Raw genomic sequence first — 21,797 nt, 5'->3', positions numbered from 1 at the left:
TTGCTGACTTAAATATTTTTAAATGTGTAATTTTACAGTCAAACATTTTAAACGAACTTGTAAAAATATCTATATTTTTAAAAAAACATACATTATTGACAGATTTTTCTAGGGTTACCATCTAAATCAATACTTTTTTCTGTGATTTTACAAGTTCAACAAAACCTGGAAAATTTCTAATAATATTAAATGTTTTTCATATGACTAATATATTTTTAAAAGTGTCATTTTACAGTCACACATTATTTTTCCAAAAGAATTTGGAAAAATATAGATTTTTTTCAAAACTTAGACACTGCATTTTTTAGGTTTAATGTCTAAATCAATACTTCTGTGATTTTAATAGTTATTTTCTGCAATTTGACAGAATCTGTAAAATATTAAATGTTTTTCATGACTTTTTAAAAGTGTAATTTTACAGTCAGATATTAAAGAATTTGTAAAAATACAGATTTTTTTTCTTAATGGAAACAATATTTACATATTTTTTAGGGTTAACATCTAAATCAATACTTTTTTATATGTGATTTTACTAGATATTTTCCTACAATTCAACATAATCTGGAAAATCTGCAAAACGTAACATTTTTCATAATCACAGCAAATAAAACGGAAAATCTGAACAATAACTGCATTTAAAAAAATAGTCAAAAACTGTCATGAAATGTTTTAAATTGAACATTTTTGCAGTTTAAATAACATCCATCATTGAGTCTTGTTTTAGAGTGCCCACCTGAGCACTATGAGGGGAAATAAAATGATTAAAAAAAAAAAAAAGCATTTATTTTTTACAGTGTATTACTGATAAATCACTGCATTTATCTGCAGTAGACAAACCTCAATAAAGTAGCTGCAATAACAACCACAATGAAGTAATTCTCATTTAATTGCGGGCCTCCACTGCGTTGACCCCCCGGTGGTCCCCAGACCCCACTTTGGAGCACCGCATGTCTCCACCGCGCCGGTTTGTGTGTAAACAGATGCGCCCCCTGCAGGCGGCCCGCCCGCACTGCTCCTCCTCCGCCTCCTATACTCCACTCTCTGACTCCGCGGCTCCTCATTCACTAGAAGATGGCGGACTGCGCTCCACTATTAGATGAGGAACTCTCGTCCTTTGTCTTCAATTACCTGACAGAAAACTCCGGCAGCCAGGTAAGAACCGGGCCTCTTTGGATACACGGGACTTTGGGCTACGCGCTGCGGGGCGCGTCTTTGCACGTCGCCGGCCGTGGCGCACGCTATGAGCGGTTGATGCCGAGCCTCTCGCCGGCTTGCGAGCAGCATCTCCCCGGCACAGTGCGCCCCGCCGCCTCGGTCCTCATGCATGTGAATGCGCGTAAATGTCTACTGTGTCTTTACGTCTGGCTTTCACGTGTTTTTGTGGAGGAAACGCCATCAGCCATCGGCGATGAGTGGGATTTAACGGACGAAAACGAATAAATGTTGAATGTGTCGGTGCTGGAGCGGAGAGCAGCCGGTGTGTGGCAGCTCTATGAGGATTATTTGGTATGCAGAGGGGCGCTTTGGAAACTTTTGACGCATTCTTGAGGGAAGTTTTAATTTCAGTGCCGGAGACTTGGACACGTGGTGCGCCTCTGAACGCATGGACTTAGCCTGAGGACTATTATGATATTATGACATTCTGATATTAATCTGCGGGCTGCGGGACTGCTTGGTTTTAAATTTTTGTGCAGAGAAAAACACTTGTGTGCCTTTTTTGAGTGTAGTTGACGCGTTCGCTTGGACACGTTTTATTTGTTTTCCGCGCACAATCCAGTCGGCTGTTGTAGTAAAGTGTGTGTTTGTGTTCCCGCTGCACTTCATCAGTGCTGTGTAATTGTTATTTATCCACTTCATCGTAAGCTGCTTGCCACAGCACTGCGGGCTTAGCTGGTGGATCTCTGGATCTCCTCTGTGGAAATCTGCAGGCTGCTCGATGCAAAGTTGAGCAACTCCCACCGATGATCAATTTCCCAGGCAACTCGGCGTTGCGCACAGGAGATCAGACAGTGAGGGGTGTTTTTTTAAAATCAGCTGAGAAAGTTGGTGCGATTTGGCGTTTTCGTAACCGGTTTGCGTAAGCGCTTCGCAGCGGTTACAAAACGGTTGTCCGCTTCGCACGTTCGTTTGCTGTGACAAACCCGACAACCTCGGAGCTGTCGGGGCTGTTTTGAGTCTGGAGGGGTTGATGTTGACAGTTGACAGTGGTGTTGCTGTGCCGGGGGGGTTGATTTTACGCACCGTGTTCCAAGACGCGCAGAGGTGCGCTCGGAAATCACTGAAATGTAGGAATCTTGGTGTTTTTTCCAGCGCGCGTAACACATAAAACCTGAAATCATATTTTAAACGAGTCAGGTGGGTATTTAAATGAATTCGGCTTGAACGCATGGCGTCAAGTGGCGCATTTTAATAGGAACTTTGATCTCTGATCCTGCAGAAGTTGATCGAGATGCAATGATGCATTGACCACAACATGTACGCCGAATCTTCCAGGACACGCCAGCCTGTTCAAAAGCACCTGATCCGGCTCTGTGTAACGCATTCATGCGCCGTTTGAGGAGGAAAAACAGTAAATTAGCAGATTACCGAAGCGGATTTGGTGAAATATTTAAATTCTCACGCGACACGGCGGACTTTATCGGCTCTAATCTCCATCTCCCTGCTGGCTGCAGAGCCGCGCTTCCGAAATACGCACGGATTACCGCCGTCCACGTAAAACCCACGACGCGGTCTGTCATTGGAATATGTTTGCTGCATCACAGTGTGACATGATAGCATCGGAGGGTGATTGTTGCTGCTCTGGTCGCACGGTCATCCAGGTGTGTGTGTGTGTGTGTGTGTGTGTGTGTGTGTGTGTGTGTGTGTGTGTGTGTGTGTGTGTGTGTGTGTGTGTGTGTGCGGGTGCTGGAGGAGGGCGATGTGTCACAGCTGACTGGCAGCTTAAGCAGGTTAATTCTGAGGGTGGTGGGATCCAGGGAGGCTGTGCGGTCTATTTATAAACTGCAGCAGTGACATGTGCTTCCACATATATACACATCTTATGCACACATGGAGACAGATGTGGACTGATGTGATTCCCTCCCAGTGCAGAGTGAAAACATTCCCCGTCATTGGAAAAAAAATGCACCAAAACATGGCATGGTTGGAGGTCATGATGTCACGACACATTATAGAACAGTTTCCCCCAGTAGTATAATAAAACCGCAGACTTCAGCTCCAACATTCAGCTGAAATACGCCCATATTCCTACAGGAACATGTTGGTAAATTAGTTTTATAATGCATTCTAGTATGAGCATCAGAGCCGAAACTTTTGGTGACAATATCAAATTGAGATTTTTCTGACTGTTATTGCAATTAAATTTGCAATATGATATTTTTAAAGTCAATACTGACTGTATAATAGTAGGAAAACATGTCATGAGGCATTACCACGCCATCAAAAGTGAGCTGTCTCATTGATTTGTAGAACCTGGGCATGCGAAAGTGAAACCTTTCAAATTGTGATTTGAAATCTATCAGCTATTCAACCCCATTGAGCGCATCTCCTTGTATCATCCGTTGTAGTCTAACAGGCTCCATTTAATGCTCCCATAAGAGCCTGAAATGTGTTTACCCTCAGTCAGTTATATGCAATAATATGCAGCGTTGGCGCACTGGTTTGACAGTCATCGCAATGTCACCCTGTGCAGCCGAACCAACAGAGGAGGCGTCGGAGTTTTCGTTGACACCAAATATACGAGGCTGAAATCGAATTTTAACGTAAAATAGGGTGCAAAGACGTGGGATGTTTCTGTTTTGAAAGATGTGGCCATAAAATAGCTGCATGTGGAATATTCATATTGTACAAGATCATTTTATCAACTGTGGAGCTATTTTCAATCTGCATTTACATTGTAACATGCATTTGCAGCTCACTCCTCTGTGGCTTTATAATGCTGCAAAGTCCTTGAGTGGCACAGAAGGGGAAAGATAAAGTACAACTTGAATCAGGAACAGGAAAAAAAAATGTCAAATTGTACATTGTATCGCCGCTTTCTTCATGTGTAGTCCGATAAGGTTATCTGTTCTACAAACGCAGCGTTAATATGTTAATATTTACTCAGGGTTATTAGGGCTGGCTGGTGGTTTTCCTTTGCTCTCTCTCTCTCTCTCTCACCCCCTTCTCACAGTCTATGTGAATGCCGCTCGCCCCTGCTGGCTGGTTATTGTAATACTACTCTATCCTCGTGACTGGAGTTATAGAACAGGGCTGCTGCAGTCATGTGAGTTGTAGTGGAGGGAGGGATGGAGGGAGGCGTTACCGTGACGTCGGCTGCTGACAGGCAGCCCTGCCTCCCCTCCTCCTCCTAACATGTGACTGCTTCCTCCTCTCTCTCTCTCTCCTCTTTTCATACACAGCGCTCTACAGTACGCCAGCTCACTGCAATTCCTCTTATTTCCTCATTCCCTAATCCATCCCTCTCTGTCCATCCTCATGTTTCAGAGGCAGTTTATCGCATGTTTAAATTAAGTGGCTCAAGGGAATCAGTGAAAGATTGTTGTAGCTATGGTCAGTTTTGGAAATGATAACAATCCTGATTTGTTTGTTTTATGATTTCAATGCAGCTCGAAGTGACTTGCAAATAAACTTGGCAGTGTTGCTCAGTTTACGCCTTTTTCATACACTGAAATTCATACAAGTCTCTGATAAAGGTCAGGACTGATTGTATATCGGATCTATTAAACGGCACCATCAAGTGTAGCATAAAATACACTCTTTGTTGCCATTTGTGGGTGTTCTTTTTAAAATGTTCCCTCCGTATTTACAGCCAGTTTCTTGTCAATGTAGGCCTTAGTACCATGAAGGGAAATGGCTCTCATGCATGTGGAGAACCCTAACTGGGTGTTGCTGGAAGCGCTGGTTTTCTGAGTCACCATGTCTTTGGCGTTAGAAGTGCAAAATCCTCAAACCACAGCACGGAGTCATTGACCACAGGCTCATGTGATGTCTGGACGCTTTACTCTGTGCTGCTAGTGTACTTTTACAAAACAAATATGTGGTTTTCATGTCGAAGTGAAAACACGCTGACCTACATGATGCCACGTATGAAAAATTTATGAAACTGAGAGTCTGGTTAGAAAATGTTGAATATCTGCAAGGTTTAAAGTGCTGTGAGAGGTAGGAAAAGGCACAATAACTCTTGCAGTCTTTTTTTTTTTTTTTGGTGATTTAGCATTCCGCAAATTTAGGTCAACTTTAAAGATTGTTTGGGTTCATCCATCATGATGTTGTCGGTGCTGTTTGTCTGCCTGTAGGCCAGATCATGCAAAAACTACCAATCCGAATTTCCTGAAAAATGCTGGAGAGATAGACCAAGGCCAAAGGAAGAACCAATTAAATTTCAGCGTGGATCATTTTCTTTTAAAGTGCGAGATAGAGCATTGACCTTGGTGGAAATCTGAGTCTAGTTGACAGGTAGAGGTTTAGATACAGTCGGTCTCTCAAAGTTCTTTCGCCGGTAATCATTGACTGAGTGCTGAAGGCTGGTCTGAGTCCGCTCAGTGGATTGACTCTGGGAAGATCAGGCCGACTTAACGTCAGTCACCACATCCTGCTGTAACAGGACACAACCAGCCACGGGGCACATGCTAGTAAAATATTAGCCGTGGCTCATCTACTCAGCTCAGTGCGGCAGTTAAGCAACCTCCTGCAGAGAAAGCCACATGTGAATTCAGAGCACATGTGTGGGTCTCCAGTGAGAAAAGGTGGAATCAAACGCTCAAAAAACATTTTCGACTCTGAGATGAGAACCCAGTGCGACAGACATCAGTCATTCCCGTCTGTCAACTACATGTGCTTTGAAATCACGTGTGCCTTTTTCTTTTTTTTGTCAAGTATATTTTGAAGTTTTACTCTGATCTGGAGGTCAAGTTAAAATAGTTGCACTAGTTTCTCAGCAGGGGTTGTAAAATTTTTATTGCCAAGCATTCCAAGTTGCTCGGTCCTGCCGCTCTGCTGTAAAAGATCCAAGCTCAGTCTTGATTCTTAGCTGTAAAAAAAACAAAAAAAAAACTAAACACAACAGATTCAGGCTGAGAAAGCAACAAGATGCAAGTAGAAGAAGATTTTGTTCCCAGACGTCAACCAGCAATTACTCATTGCCTCTTTGTTTGGCTCCTCTGGACCTTAAGCTACACGTTACACGCAGGCCAATCAAGATAAAACTCTTAAGTGTTGATTGCGTCTGTGAAACAACGCCTACATGTACCAAAATGGAAAACTTAATAAAGGGTAAAGCCTTTACCGTGCTGCTTTTGTAGCCCTATAGAGCCTTATACTGTCAGTCAGCACTTTAGCGTGCAATAACCATGATGCCTTTGTGTGTCTGTGTGGGTGTCAGTGTGTGTGCATGAGCTCCTACGTAGCAGGAGGTCAGCTTTGGCTATCAGGTGATGCTATCCAATTTCGGATCGGAAGTCATGCACTGACAACATTCGACTGGATTTAACTTGATAGTGCGATTCTGTGCGATTAAGCAAAGTGTTACTTTCTAAGTAATTTCAGGAAAGAGTTTGACTTGCTAAACTGTACATAACAAAAAATGATTGGACTTGTCTCCCTTTATTGATTGTATTAACAGCGGAAACAAACTGGCTAATTAGTGTGCACAGTAATGGAAGAAATCGGCACAGAAACAAAATGGTAGTGATGGTAAACAAAAACCATTGGATTAGTCTGACAGCTTTAGTGTAGAAGCTTGGCTGGTGGAGGTTTGAAAGACTAAAGCGGCGTAAAATACTTCCTCTGGCAGCAAACGGGTAAGTGCATCACTTTCTTGATGCACACCGATAAATCCGATTTAAAGTGGACAGTGAGGAGTGAAGGATCCAGACGTCTAGGTAGGCAGACAGACAGGTGTATAAATAACAAGGATTTGAAGTTCCACCCAGGAGTGATGGATACAGGTGTTATTGGCAGTGACTGGGATTTACACTCTTCCAGGAACAGACAGACAGACAGACAGACAGGCTCTGGTCGCCTACGTCTTATCTGTCAACCTCTCTGTTCCCAGATTTGGGGCATTTTGTTGTGTCTCTGCTGCATTTTTGATCACTTTATTCCCAATTCGGTGCCATTATCTTCCTCACCTTTTCCTTTTCTGTCTATCTGAGTCGTGATGTGCAGCACTGCAGTGCAATGTGTTCAGCTTACAGCCCTACAGTGACTCACCTGTCCCTGCTGTCACCGTCGACACACACACACTCTCGAGAATCAATTCAACATACATGTGTCATTTACGTTGCAGAAAGTGTAAAAATGTCCAAAAAGTGCATGGCTTCATTTGCACATTTTACAATGCGGTTGATTTTAGCTATCAGTGTGCTGCATTGTTAAGTGAATAACAGTAAAATGCCTGCAGATCTCCAGGAAAGCAGCCTACAGTGAGCAGGTCAGAGGTCCAGGCATTGTGTCAGTGCTTAGAACAAAGTGTTCCCCTGATCCTAATCTGAGAGAGTAACAGAGGGAAGCACAGGAGGGAATATTTTGGACGTACACTCAGCATGAATGTTGAATTTTCTTTGCGCTAAGCTTTCATATTGATGAAACAGATGCGACTTTGCTCTGTTGCTGCTAAAAACTGACTCTGGTCTTTGCGACGCTGTGGAAGCCTGGCTGTTCCCTGCTGGTGCTACACCGAAGTGTCTAAGTGGAAATCTGTGCGTGTTTTGCAGCTACCAATGTGTGTTACATGTGGCCGATCCTCATTGTGCTTTCTGTGCGTCAGTGTAAGTGCTGGGAATATGGTTGCTTCCTCCCAAATCCCTCTGAGGTTCATCAGGCATCCGGCTTAGATGCTGACCCCCCCTCAGGGCCTGTGTGTGTGTGTGTGCCCATAACAGAGGCTCATAAACTGCATGTGTGTTTCCATGTTCCTGCAAGTCACATGTCAGAGCGTGCTGCTGCTAGCTAACATGCTAGCAGAGGCAGGTGAGGGGTCCCTCAATAATTAATTGCGTGGTGAGTCGTCAGCTGCTCGCTCAGGCCTGCTTGGCATCACACACACACACGAGGCCGACGCGCTTCTGGATTATGGAAATCATGATTTTCTTACTCAGAACTGAGATTACAATTATCTCTCACCTTTGTGGATTTTCATAAAAATAGTACTTGTGTAATCTCCTTGTTCTTCTGAGGGCTTTTCTTCTTAACGTTGGCATAGTCAGTCAAAAATCTGTGTTTCTGGTGGTTTCTAAAGCCTCGTTAGCTTCATGATCACTTGATTAAAGTGGTAGATGTGCAGCTAAATGATAAATCTTCAAATGTATAGAAAAGCTCCAGTAAAAGACATCAGTTTCCTTTCATTCCTTGGTTCTGATTCATGTCTTTCTTCTTGCTACTCCTCCGTATCTTGTTCATATGCATGGCTTGCTTCAGTTTGTGTTCACTCTGCTTATGTACAGTTTGTCAGGAGAAATTAGAAGGCCTCAATTTGATGCGACCCCTCCTTCCGTCGTAATGAAAATATGGCAGAATTGATTTTGTTGAGATTGCATCGAGATTGCATTTGTAATATGATTAATTTCGCAGCTCACAATTACACACAGGAGAGATTGTGACTAAAGATACCGTCTAGATTCATTAAGTTCTAGCTTGAGCATTATTTTTGCTACCCATCCATCCGTCTTGATAATTTACTTTTTGTGTTTGCGACTTTATCTTTGGTCTCCTGTTCAGAACACAGTGACGCTCTGGCAGCAATAACTTTTAGCCTAGTTTCCAAACTGGGCTAGCAAAGGCCTCCTGACCTCCATGGTTTGGGGCCCAGCTACACAATACTTCTTCATTTCCTTCAGCAAGACTATTTCAGACTCCACATAGCCTGGTTTCTGCCTCTCTTTAGCCTGGTTTTTGTCGTGTTGTTCTGCATTACAAAATGATTTTGAATCTGAAATGCATTCGGTTATGATTCACAACTGTGGCACAGTTTACATTTGACTTGACAGTTTAGTCACTAATCTAATTTTAACTCTCGAGTGTAACTCGTAGTGGAATGAATGCCTCCAGTACAAGGGAGCGCAGAAGGTCACAGTGTCAGCAGAAGAAACCGAGAACTGCTGCAGAATCCCTAAATCCAGTTTGCATCCAATCTTGCATGCACTCTGCAGAGTGAAGGATTTTCCAAACAGTTCTTCTTCCCCTGAGGTGGAGCAGCAGAGTGGCACTCAACCGTGCAAAGTGTCCAACACGCACAATGGATTCGTTGTGTGTATCGCAGTTGTGAGGCTGAGAGAACAGACACAGTGGGTGAAAGATGAGGAAGAAGTACGAGAGGTAAAGATAATCCAAGAGCAAAGAGGCACTTTGTGAGTGAGGGGCTTTATTTGGTATTCGAATGTCTTAATTTACATGAAAATCTATTCGGTTTGCCGCAGTGTTCCAGGTTGTTGCCGTTCTTACGGTGACTCAAACCAGAGTGGGATGTGAAGATGTGAATCTCTCTCTCCAGGCTCTGCTTCTTATACAGATTATGCACTTTACAGTCAGCGCTGTGATTCACAGTTACCACATCTCATCGAAGACCTTCCCTTTCTTTTTACTGTTTTTCTTTACGATTCTTATCTTTACAGCACATTCAGACACTCAGCAGACTCCAGAGGACTTATCATTGTTGCTATTTATTGTTAAATCATCATATACATGCCATTTAACCTTTGTAGCCGACTGGCGGCGACCGGGTTCGGCTCATCTTGGTCACGTTAGCTGAGTCAAAAACTGCTTCCTCTTGTATGAGGTTTGAATGTACTGCCTCATTTAGTGCTGAAATTATCAAGCTGATTTAATGATTAGTCATATTGCAACAGTTTTGGTTATTAATTAATCATTTAGGTCCCTTATCAGGCAAAAATTTAGTTTGACTTTAGCCTTTCTGTGAAATGTTTTGCTGCTTTTCTGCCACCATGAGCAGTGGGGACTTTATTAGACTTGTGGATGTTTGATTAACCAAGACCAACGTGACACGTGTCTAGGAGAGTATAAAATCTTCATCAGTCATCCCGTGGCCATTTCTTTTCTCAAAATCTACATTTTTGACACCCTCAGTTATTTTGTACTGTGATCATGGGACCTTAATCCCAAATAAAGACTGTTTAATCAAATTACCACAAACTGAATGGCAGGAAAGTCTGTGATGTGGCAGGTAATATTACTCTAGGTTTTACTCTTGGTTTTAAGGTCTAACATGCTGTGCTTAATCAGTAGAAGCTGACCAATAATTTTTAAGGGTCTATACAGATTATTAGTAATCTAGAGGCCCATTATGAGCTCAAAACAGCATTTTTCCTTCATGACCTATAACCCGTCAATCTGTGCATGTTCCACAACCTTTCCCTTTAGCTCAATATGCCATGTTTGCTTTATAATCTGCACACTTTTGGTGTAAATTTTGAGTAAATATTGCCAATTGGGTGCCTTTGCTTCCAAACTAGGCATACTGAATAATGTATATTATCTTCAGTCTGCTTCAGAGGGTCTATAGATGACCCGATGTTGCATTAAAACCATCCATTCTTCAGTGGGAGAATGATGACACACAGAGACACAGGAGTGTGCAGATATACTGCATTTAATATGCTTGCTGCATACAAGTGATGCATGTGTTCATCCCTAATCTCAATTCCTCCTCATGTGTCATTCCCACTTTCTATTTTTTTTTAAGTCCAGAGCATGTATGTTGTATGCATGTATGTCATGTGTCCTTAGCTAACCTTTACTGATGATTTGTATTCATCACAGGGACCCTGTTGCTATATTGATAGTGTCAACATGGATGCGAGGTATTTGTCATTCTGCACGCGCTCACACTGTAGCTGTGTGCAGCACCTGGGGGAGATAGGCCGGGGCTGAAGGAGAGGGAATCCAATCTCACCCAGCAGCTCAGGGCTTTGTAGGGAAGCATGCGGAGGCCCAGCAGTCGCCGGGCTAGCTGGCTGCCCTATTTCTTTAAAGCTCTCCTGCTCCGTTACCTGATTTATCATGGGGGGGGGGCAGCCACCAGGGAAATGTCTTATTTTAAAACAGGAAGAGCACAACCAAGGGTTGTGTCTGTTTCTAAAATCTGAGGAGATGGCAGATGGCAGGAGAGGCAGATGAGATGAGAGGGATGCTGATAATCGCAGCAACATGCCAGCGTCAAATAGAGGTTGATGTGAGCCTTCGCTTCACAATCTGTGCAAGACGTGCCATTTGAAGCATTTAAGACTTAACAGAAGCGCTTCGAGATGCATGTTTTAAACTGATTGTGTCTCGGAAAAGTGTGATTTCTGATACCTATTCGACTTTTTGCACGCATTTTACTCTTTATTAAGGGATGACTGATGCTGCACAAAGTGGAGCTTTTATATTATGTGTGTGATTATAATCATGCAACATTTAGAGGTGCTTTTAAAGCGAGTCTTACATTCAAGCTTGATTTGTGTTTTGGTCTGCAGCTGTGAGAAGTGGGGTTTGTTCACCATCTCCTACAGTTAGAACTTTGACACTTTGTGCTGTTGTCAAAATTGAGACTTTAATGCCATGCAACAGTGTAATAAAACTTGGAAGATGAATGAGAGTTGTGCGAGAGCTGGAGGTGTAAATGCTGCTGTGATATTGCTTTGGGCTCTGTCACAGCCCACAACGTAGGTCTCTCTCTCTCTCTCTCTCTACTTGACATTGTGCCAGTGTTTTGGCTGGGGCTCGCCCCGACTTAGTCGTCAGACAGATCGAGTTGTAAAGATGTCTGTACCGTGGATAGACAAGCCCCCAACTGCACAAGCACATCATCACTCTTCTGACACCGGCACTATAGGCTGCCGGATCAAAGACAAACTTAAATATACATACTGGTTGCCTGCCAACCAAAATGTTTGTACCACTGTATCTTTCCCCCCCTTCCAATAATCCACCGGTCCAGCAGGATTATTGTATGTGATTACGACTCATGCTCTCCAAGTTGAAGGATTACAAGGTGCTTTCAGGGGTAAGGCCGTCGTGTGGAGTCTCTCAACAGCTCTTCCGCTGGGGGTTGAAGAAGCACTGAAGCTATGAATGAAGCTCGTTTGCTATTATTGTCTGCCGTCCATACGCATTGCACGCATGCATTCATCATACCAGCAGTAGCTGTAATAGATGCACAAATGTTAGCAATAACGGATGTAGTGTTGGCAGACTGAGCAGTTGCAGCAGTAAAAGCTTCATTAGTTACACACAGTACCTGCAGCAGCCAGATTAGTTCTTCCTCTGGTAGTTACAATGTGATAAATACTAGTTACTAATCGAACTAATAGCAGTAGTGATGGCAGCAGGAGTGCTAAAAGGAGGATCTAGTGTAGTAATTGTTCAGGCTTTCAAAAGTAAAGCCGTTTGGAGACTTTCTCATGTAGTGTAACACTAGAAAAGGCATCTGAAATGTTTTTTTTTTATGTTGTATCTCATTTGTCTGTGGACTAAGGAGCCTGCATGTCAACAAACTTGTAAATAAAGTTTATTTTCTACCAGAGCGAGTGTATTTCTAGTATATGAGTCAGAGCAAAGGAAAAGTGTGCATGTTTTCTTGCACATGTGCACATAAAGACACCAGCAGTGGGAGCATATTAAGCAGTAGCCAAAGTAGCAACCGTTGTAATAGTAGAAACTGTAATTTATTGCTGGTACTAGTAGAAGCAGATACTGTAGTAGTAGGAGTAGCAGTAGTTTACCATGAGCTGTAGGCTTCTCGACTGTCAGTGGTAGTAGGCTAGTAGTAGCAGCAATAATAATCATGTGACTGTTAAGCAGATTTGTTGGTTTTAGGAGTTGGACACTGTTTATAGTCTCAACAGAGTGACGGTTAGTTTATCTCTACTGTAGAATATACTGCACTGAGAGTGTGTGTGTGTGTGTGTTTGTTCATGTGTGTGTGTGTTTGTTCGTGTGTGTGTGTGTGTTCGTGTGTGTGTGTGTGTGTGTGTGTGTGTGTGTGTGTGTGTGTGTGTGAGCTCTCAAGGGCACAGGTGTAAATGAGAAAAGGTTAAAGGAAATTTCCATGGCGCTAGCAAGTGAGTGCGGGGGACACGGGAATACACACTAATGCCAGCCTGGCATATAGCTGTGGCAACCAGGTGCCAGGGGAAGGCAAGCACGGACTGGTGCGAACGTGAACTTTTACACACAAACAAACACACACACACACACACACACACACACACACACACACACACACACACACACACACACTCTCACTGTAGCAGGCCACAGTTATCTAAAAGCACAGCCTATCGCATCCACTACAGCATTATTTGATATGGTTCGATGCAGCAGCTCCTGCACAAACACACACACTAAGCATTTCTCGTCTTCCATTACTCCACTTTAAAAGCCATTTGTTGTTATTTTTAGATGCTGTTGCTTCCTCGGATAAAAGACGCATTAATGCGGCCACGTCTGTGTGTGCGCTACAGCGGGGTGTGTGTGTTAAAAATAGGCTTCCTGTGGCACAGATGTGCACTCGTCACTGTCACGTCGTGCACATTTGACTCGTGCGTGACCCCAGGTTCGGTCCTAATTACCGTAAGATCTCCCTTCCGATCGCAGCTGGAGCCACCAACCCTGATTCTATCTGCTGCCTCCAAAATAAAAGAGATTATCAATTACGAGCGGCGGAGAAAGTTGCCGACTAATCATGAGAAGTTAATAAATTGCGGCGCTGCAGGAGTCCCAGGATGTAATAAACCCAGATATTGTGATGTATCCTCCAGATGATGTGATGTAATTTCACTGATAATTCATAATGATAAACACATTAGGGTGGAGTTAGCGCGCCGCGATGGGCTCAGGAGGCTCTGCACAGCTTAGCGATGGAAAGTTTAGAGGTGTGTGAGTCATGCGTGTGGGTTGCGAGCAAGCAGGCTTCTACCTGCATGTAGCCGGGATAGCTGGAGAGGTGGGTGAGGCCATTTATGTCCTTTGGGATGCATATACAAATACACTGACAAGCACACACTTTATCCTTCATGCCTTATATAGCGTGCAAGTACATGTTCCCACCAAAACAGGCATTCTGCTTGTTTCTAATCGGTAACTTTCCACTGTTTCTTCTTCCTACCTTTCCTACCTTTGCGTGTGTTCTTACTTCTTCTTCCATGTTATATCTGATCATGATTTTCTCTCTCTCTCACCATTCATCACTCTCTCTCTCTCTCTCTCTCTCTCTCGTGCTCACTTGCTCATTGACCTACTTCCCAAAGGCGGCTCAGGCTTGCGTGACCACAGAGCTCAGTGCTACAGTGATACGGCATTACACACACACACACACACACACACACACACACACACACACACAGCACATGCATACGGTTACACTTGCATATCCACTGCTCGCTCACATACACTTTCATGCCACATGTAGAGAGCGTAAACCTGCTTCTGGGCGCTGTGTAATCAACCAAAACAAACAACAAACAACCGAGGAGCGTCCTTTTGTGACGGTAACCGTTTTGACCGAGCAGTATGGCTGAAATCAGCAGAAATACTTCTCCAGTTGTTATGCAAATGTGCAGAAAAATCACACATAGCTTGCGATCATGTGAGTTTCATGTGTAATTCTATTATGCTTTGAGACACATATTTCTTGGAGTTTTTCAATTTAGTTTGCAGCATTTTGTTTAACGGCAACAAAATATTATCCTATCATTGAAATGCACAACCATCCATCCATTATCTCTACACCGCTTACTCCTCATTAGGGTCGTGAGGAGACTGGAGTCTGTCCCAGCTGACTTGGGGTGAAGGCAGAGGACTCCTGAACAAGTCACCAGTCTATCACAGGGTTACATATACAGACAAACAATCACACTCGCATTCACACCTACGAACAATTTAGAGTTACCAATTAACCTCAGCATGTTTTTGGACTGTGGGAGGAAGCCGGAGTATCCAGAGAAAACCCACGCATGCACAGGGAGAACATGCAGAAAGATCCTGGGAAGGCCGTGACGCGAACTGGGGATTTTCTAGCTGCAAAGCAAAAGTGCTAACCACCAAGCCACAGAATGCACTAGCACGTCAGTGTAATTTTAAGTGATTCAGGCCCTGTAGACTTTGACAGCATCGTCCAATATTGTGGTTTTACAGCCACACTGGCCACATTTTCGAACTATGTGCTCTCAGATTAAGCTGATTTATTTGTGAGTTTTTTGGGCGATTTTGTCAAAACCCGTATGCAATTTCAGCTCTCTGGTGTTTCTGTCGCTGCTGCTACAGTGTTCAAAAGCTTTTCACGTGAGAAGGTGTCAAGATTCACCTGCTGATGTGCAGCTCTGGCAGGTGCTGCAGAGGCTGATCTGATCATCTGTGTTCACTTTTGCGTTAATCGCTGTAATCACAAAATTGAGACCTGCCTGTGGGGAGCATGGGGTTCGGGTTAATGAGAAAATGATTTGTCATCAGCTTATTCTTATTATTATTAATGTGAGTAGCCCCTCCTCTCTGTAGCCTGTCTGTCTGTGAATATCGGATCCACACTAACAGATTCGGCACGAGTGGCGTCTTGTTGAGTGCCCTCTCACAACACCGACACACCCATGCTGTGGTTTGTAGTACCTTTCTCCTCCTTCCAGCTCATTCATTGTTTCCCTCGCTGTTACCCAGCAAGGCGGGGGCGCTGTTGACTCAAGGAATGTTGCTGTTGTGATGCAATATGGGTAATAAGCCAGATTCTTTCATGGTGAGTGTGCGTTTGTGTGAGTATGTGTTCAAACACGCAGGCATCTCTTCTGTGCATGCGGGAGAGGTTTTTGTTTTTGAGTGTAGTTTTGAACGTGTTTACCCTCCCAAAACATTTGGGTGTGTGTAGATGTGTGGTGGAGCCTCGCCTCCTTCTGCTGGTCACTGAATGTTAATGGAGCATCGTGACAGTTTAACAACTGCATGTCTGAACACTGCAGACTGGATCAGCTTGTACAGGTTTTATTGTCGCCTCGCTGTTGAAATTCTTCTCCCTCTCTCTCTGCATTGATACTTAGTTTCTCAGAGATGTGTTAACTAGAGCCAGTGTTTCTGGACTGACATTTTTATCTTATGCCAACTGGTACGGCTAATAAATGCGTCAAGTATTAACATTTGCATTCTCCCTAGAAGTTCTTTCTTGTGTGGGCGTAAAAGCCACTGAAATCCTTGATTTTGACAATCACAGAGGAGCAGAGCTGAAATCATTTTGATGCTGGTGCCAAAAGTATCAGATTTGCAGCACCAATACCATAAATTCTTTCAAAGGCGCAAGCTCTACAATCCGCAGTTTAACTAATTGAGCCGCTTTTCAAAGGCATCGGTTTAATTTTGTCTCCGCAAGGATCTCTAGGCTTAAATAAGATGTTCAAAGTGTTGGTTTAAATCAAATCAAAGATAAAGTTCACATAAGGAATCTGCAAACATTTGCTGCTTGACTGTGAGGCTCTGATGGGGCTGAAAAAGTCTTTGGGTTTGATTCTCAGCCTTGCACAGGGAATGAAATGTATCCACTAGAAATCTATCACTGCTTTACACTTTGTCCAACAACTCTACTCCTAATAGCGCTACTGCTAATCTTAGCAACACACAGATGAAGCAGAGAATCAGAAATCTAGATCAGGCTGTGGTCTTTCTGGATGCCTGCTCTTACAGCTCCTATGTGGGTTTCAATCCACAGTCCAAAGACATGTAGGTTACCTTAATTGGAGACTCCCAGTTGCCATTAGGATACATTGTGAGTTGAGATGAACTAATGACCTGTCCAGGCTCTGCCCTGCCTTTCACATAAAGTGCCTCTGCTCCCTGCACGTGATAAGGATGTATAGATAATGCGTGGATGATGGATGGTGGAATAAAGGGTCTGCTCAGTGTTGGGTTTTTACATTATTTTATATATCAGAGCATCTCAGAGTGCCTTATTGGTCATATAGCTTTACCTTAACTCTCCGAACACCAAACAGTTTCTGGGAGGGAACTCACGGTGCTGCAATATAAAATCCGACATCTATATGAAAACAGTGGCTATTTAGTTGGATTATTCATTTTACAAAAATGTAGAAAACTTGAAAACGACATGTCCATACTGGGGGAAAACAGTGACAGCAGAAGGGTGTCAAACTCATTTTAATTCAGGGTCCACATTTGATCTCAAGTGGGCCGGACCAGTAGAATCACAGCATGATAATCTATAAACAAGAAAAGCACACAGAGAGCGCCGTACTCCGCCAAGGCTGCTCAGTCATTGTACAATTTCCGGTGGATAAATTCTGATAAGTTGGCAGTGGTCAATTTGTAGTAGGATCGTAATCATGTGATCATTAGCAGGCAGCTGATGTAGCATTCATTTGTTGTCATAGTTACACTGATGCCGTGCCGCTATCTCGCAATGACACAGAAATCTTTAACAAATCCGTGGATCCAGACTATAAGCTGCATCACTGCCAAAATCTAATCAGTTGTGTCATTTCTGACCTTCCCTGAAAATTTCATCCAGATCCGTTAATCCGTTTTTGAGTAACGTTGCAGACAGACAGACAGACAGACAGACACACAGACAGACAGACAGACAGACAGACAGACAGACAGACACACAGACAGACACACAGACAGACAGACAGACAGACAGACAGACAGACAGACAGACCAACGGCTATCGTCACATAACTCTGCCGCGTTCCATGGCTTAGTAATAACCTATAAATAATGACAACTCCAAATATTTCACTTTGGTGTAGTGCAAAAAACTATTCTGACATTTTGGTGTATCTAGAGCTCAAGAATACAGTATTTTGCTTTATGATCAAAACAACTTGTCAAGATGTAGAAATTATTTGAAGTTTATATTTTTCCAAATTTCCAATTGATGTCTTGTCTGTAGTTTTTATACTTAGCAAAGCCATTCATGTTTGACACCCTTGCACTACAGATATTTCACCTCCATCCTCTGTGTACACACAGCCTGCAGTTCAGCCGAAAACGTCCCTGAAAGTTTGTCACATTACTCAGTCAATACAGGCTTTTTTGGTTTTACCAAATAGCGAAGAATACCTTGTGTAATCTCGGTTAATTTCAGCGTATTATCTGTACATGGCACCGTCTGGCACTACTATTTGTGTAGGTGTTGCGTACAGCATGTTCCCAGCCTTCCTCTGTCTGTCTCGCCCTACACACCTCTCTTCCCTGTCGCTGCACACCTTTTTTATTGCACACACACCTCTCCTGTGTTTCTCTCTCATGTTTCCTGCTTTTCCTTCAGCCCTGCTCTGCTTTGTGCTTTTCTCAGCAGCACCTGACCTCATTTCAATTCACCCTCTTTTTTCATTTTTTGTTTTTTTTTTATTTCTCGCACTCTTTTCACTTTTCATTTGCCCTCCCTCCCAGTTGCTCTTTGGCTGTGCCTCCCTTTCCCCTCTCTTCCTCTCCATTTACTGCATTCATTCCTTTCACTCATCTCTCTTTTTCTGATTTTGTTTTCATTCTCTTTGACGCCAGCTTTGCCTCCTCTCTATCACCATCGCTCTCCGGCTTCCACTTGAATATCGCTCTGCTGATAGTTTGAAACTGTCTGGTTTGAGATAGCGGTTTACTGGGGCAGCACACACACACACACACACACACACACACACACACACACACACACACACACACACACACACACACACACACACACACACACACACACTCACACACACACGCCGTGGCAAGTACAAGTTACAATAAGTGAGTGATGGATGTTTTGTCAGTCAAATATGGGATTTAGTTTGACAGCGCACACACAAACACACGATGGGCAGAAACAGCGACTGACGCAGGCTGATAGCCAGTTGACACAGCATGAAATACAGAGAGAAAAGGGGGCGAGTGAGTCTGGGAGTCTTCACGGTCTGATAGCTTATCGATTCCTCTGCAGGTGATTTCACAACGAAGGCGATCAGGGGAGGAACAGAGAAAGTAGACAAAAGAGACGGACAGGTGAGGAGGGTGGTCGCTGGAGATAGTAATGAAAGAGCCTCATCATTTAGGCCGAGGAAAGCAGATGTCGAAATAAATTTTGAGAAATCCCTCTGACCTTTAGTCCCACTGTTGCGGTTTCTTTCTGAAACTGCCTTTCTAGGAACTGGAGCTTACTCGGCTTGTGCTCTCAGTGACAAATGTAGAAATTTATTGTAATGTTGCGAGTTCGAATCAAGTTCATGTGACATTGTGCAAAGTGAGAGCTTTCATCACACAGACCAGAGACCAAAATGTATTGTTCATGAAGGTAGAGTGAAAAACTGTGGGTTGTATAAGTGCGGTGAGTCCTCGAGTGGAAACCGAGCGAATCAATAAGCCTTGGAAAAGAAACGCGTCGCCCTGTAGTGGACGAACAGGCTGAAAAGCAGCCATTTATGGCCGTGGTTTCTTCTGCAGTTTTAACTAGGCTAATTAGTAAAGCCTTGAGAAGCCCTTTATGGCTCCTTCAGTGGGAAGCAGAGTGAAGAGGAGCCTTGTCTTGTCTTGTTCTGCAGAGCAAGGAACACTAATGAGCATGTTTGGCTAGTACATCATAGCACCCTGCAGTTGCTGTCTGCGCTAACAAGTAGGTACTGGATTGCTGTATTTGATCATGAGACATTTTTAACCAGCCTGTGAATGCGTCGTAGGTAATGTCATTGAGTTCCCTCCCCTGACTGACTCCTGGTTGGTCTACTTGTCCTGCATAGTGTGAATGAGACTTGGCTGGCCTGGGTGCTGCAGCACAACTCATGCTAGTTGGAAAGCTCTGTTTAGCCCAGTTTGGCTGTTTTATACTCAGGTCAGAGCCAGGCCTGCCTGCTCTCTTCTTTTGTGGTTTTTATGTGTGTTTGGGTGGTGTAACTGCCATATTGTCTGATAATGTAGTGGACCGCCTACTAGGAAGACTGAATGATCACCCTGTGTGTGTGTGTGTGTGTGTGTGTGTGTGTGTGTGTGTGTGTGTGTGTGTGTGTGTGTGTGTGTGTGTGTGTGTGTGTGTGTGTGGGTGTGTGTGTGTGGGTGTGTGTGTGTGGGGGGGTTCTCGTCCTATTACAATGGCAACCCGGGTCCAGTTCACTACTTCTGTTGCCAGCAGCTGAATGAGGAGCCGAACACCTCGGAAACCAACAGAGAAAAGCTTTTCCAGAGCCTTCTGTGTTTCCAACTCCCCCGTTGCGGCCACCAGTGCACCAGAACACACCACCAATACAGATATTTAAGCCGTCCCAGCAGACCCATAGTTTATTGTTCGCCAGGATGCTCTGACTCGTCGCCACAGGTGCACTTCAGAAATGCTTTACAGTTCTGTTTTTAGCATTGCTGTCACCTGGATTTAGTCATTTCAGCATGCAGAGGTGTACAGCAGCAGAACAGAGAGCTCTTAAGTGATGTAGTGGCCCCTCTGGCAGCCATATTGGAGGTCTTCGGCTCTTACACAGTGGCAGTGAAGTGCCGATTCTCTGACTTAGGTATCTCAATTTGAGCAGCTCAGTGCTGCTTGGGGGATACATTTGTGCTGTTTGTGGGTTGAAAATGACTCCAGGAACAATATCTGGACCTCTAAATAAAAACTGAGTGAATTAGGAAGGAAGGTTTACTATTCAGTGGTAGTATGTGAAACAAATCTACTTCACCAAGGTATTTCTGTTGTACAAAATTACACGTAGTTATCAGTGCAGTCCGCAGTCTTTGCTTAATTCGTTGTCTTGTTTTACCTCAAAAGGTGAAATGTAACAGAGGAAAGTAAAATCATTTTATTTATTGTAGACATGCACAGTATGTGGCAAGGGGTTACAAGCAACATTGCATCATTTAGAGCAGTTTTAAGCAGAAAAATGAGGTTGAGATGTTCTGACAACATTTAGACAGTATTTCCAAACAGCCATTTCTAAGCTGGATGTGATGATGGAGTCAGACGTGGCTGTTGGGAGATCAGTGAAACAGTCTCTGGTGTTCACTCTGAAGGAAAAATGTGCAGAAAGGTTGCCGGGGGTGGAAACAAGGGACAAGTTTCCAAAGAAGATAAAGCTAAAGTGCAATGTAGTTCTGCACTTGAAGAGTTGTAATACTGGGCAACAGTTGTGATCATTACGTTATCTGCTGTAATCTGCTGTCATTTTTATTGTTGTATGAACCGTCTGAACCCAAAGTTGGCCAGTGAATTTGAAAGGCATGTTATCTTCAAACAACAAAAAATAAAATATTAAACCCTTTGTCAGAGCAGGAAACTGTAAAAAAAAAAAAAAAAAAAAAAAAAAGAAGAATGTTCGGATTCTAAACTCTCTGATGGTCCTTTAACATGTCATGTATGACTTTAAATGCGGGATATTTAATGAAAAATGTTTTGATTTTACCTCTCATTTGAAAATTTACCAAAAAGAAACCATTCCCTCTATTCAGGTTTTGTAAAAAACTAAAAAATCAGTGACTTTCCAGTTGAACTGCAGGCAGTGTGCACAGAGAAGATAGGAGACCAGCATGGAAACTCAGAGAGCGCAGTACTGGTTGTGGTGTTTCCATAGAGCTGCAGGATGTCATGTTGCAGAGAAAATCGAGGAAAAATGTGCCAGGACAAAAAAAAAACACCCAGAAACTTGTAGCGGTTCAGAGAGTTTGTACCAACAAGAGTGTACTGGTTCTGACAGTAGTACTGTAGTACCTGACTACTGTATGTGACTATATTCCTGCTCTGTTTATGATTGACTGGAAGCAAATCTGCCTCAGTTCCTCTTGCATGGAGAGAAATGTCAAGACTGCTGAGATGACTAACACTTGCATAAGAACGTCCTACACAC

General features: G+C 43.4%; 1 protein-coding gene across 3 annotated transcripts in view; it reads left to right on the top strand.

Annotated features, from left to right (window-relative positions):
• ppargc1b (peroxisome proliferator-activated receptor gamma, coactivator 1 beta) overlaps positions 1 to 21,797 on the top strand; it is a 124,746-nt gene that overhangs the window by 8,312 nt on the left and 94,637 nt on the right. Inside the window, exon 1 of one of the 3 annotated variants that reach the window (XM_023289113.3) lies at positions 1,033 to 1,152. The exons of the other annotated variants lie outside the window; for them this stretch is intronic. Within the exon in view, the coding sequence (XP_023144881.1) occupies positions 1,072 to 1,152 (81 nt within the window). The 5' untranslated portion in view covers positions 1,033 to 1,071. Of the gene's footprint in view, positions 1 to 1,032; positions 1,153 to 21,797 lie in introns of those variants that run through there. 3 annotated transcript variants of the gene reach the window in all.

The sequence above is a fragment of the Amphiprion ocellaris genome, chromosome 13 (assembly GCF_022539595.1).
Source record: "Amphiprion ocellaris isolate individual 3 ecotype Okinawa chromosome 13, ASM2253959v1, whole genome shotgun sequence".
Classification (NCBI taxonomy): Eukaryota; Metazoa; Chordata; class Actinopteri; family Pomacentridae; genus Amphiprion; species Amphiprion ocellaris.
The sequence above is the reverse complement of the archived record's forward strand: the minus strand, read 5'-3'. Positions and strand labels throughout refer to the sequence as shown.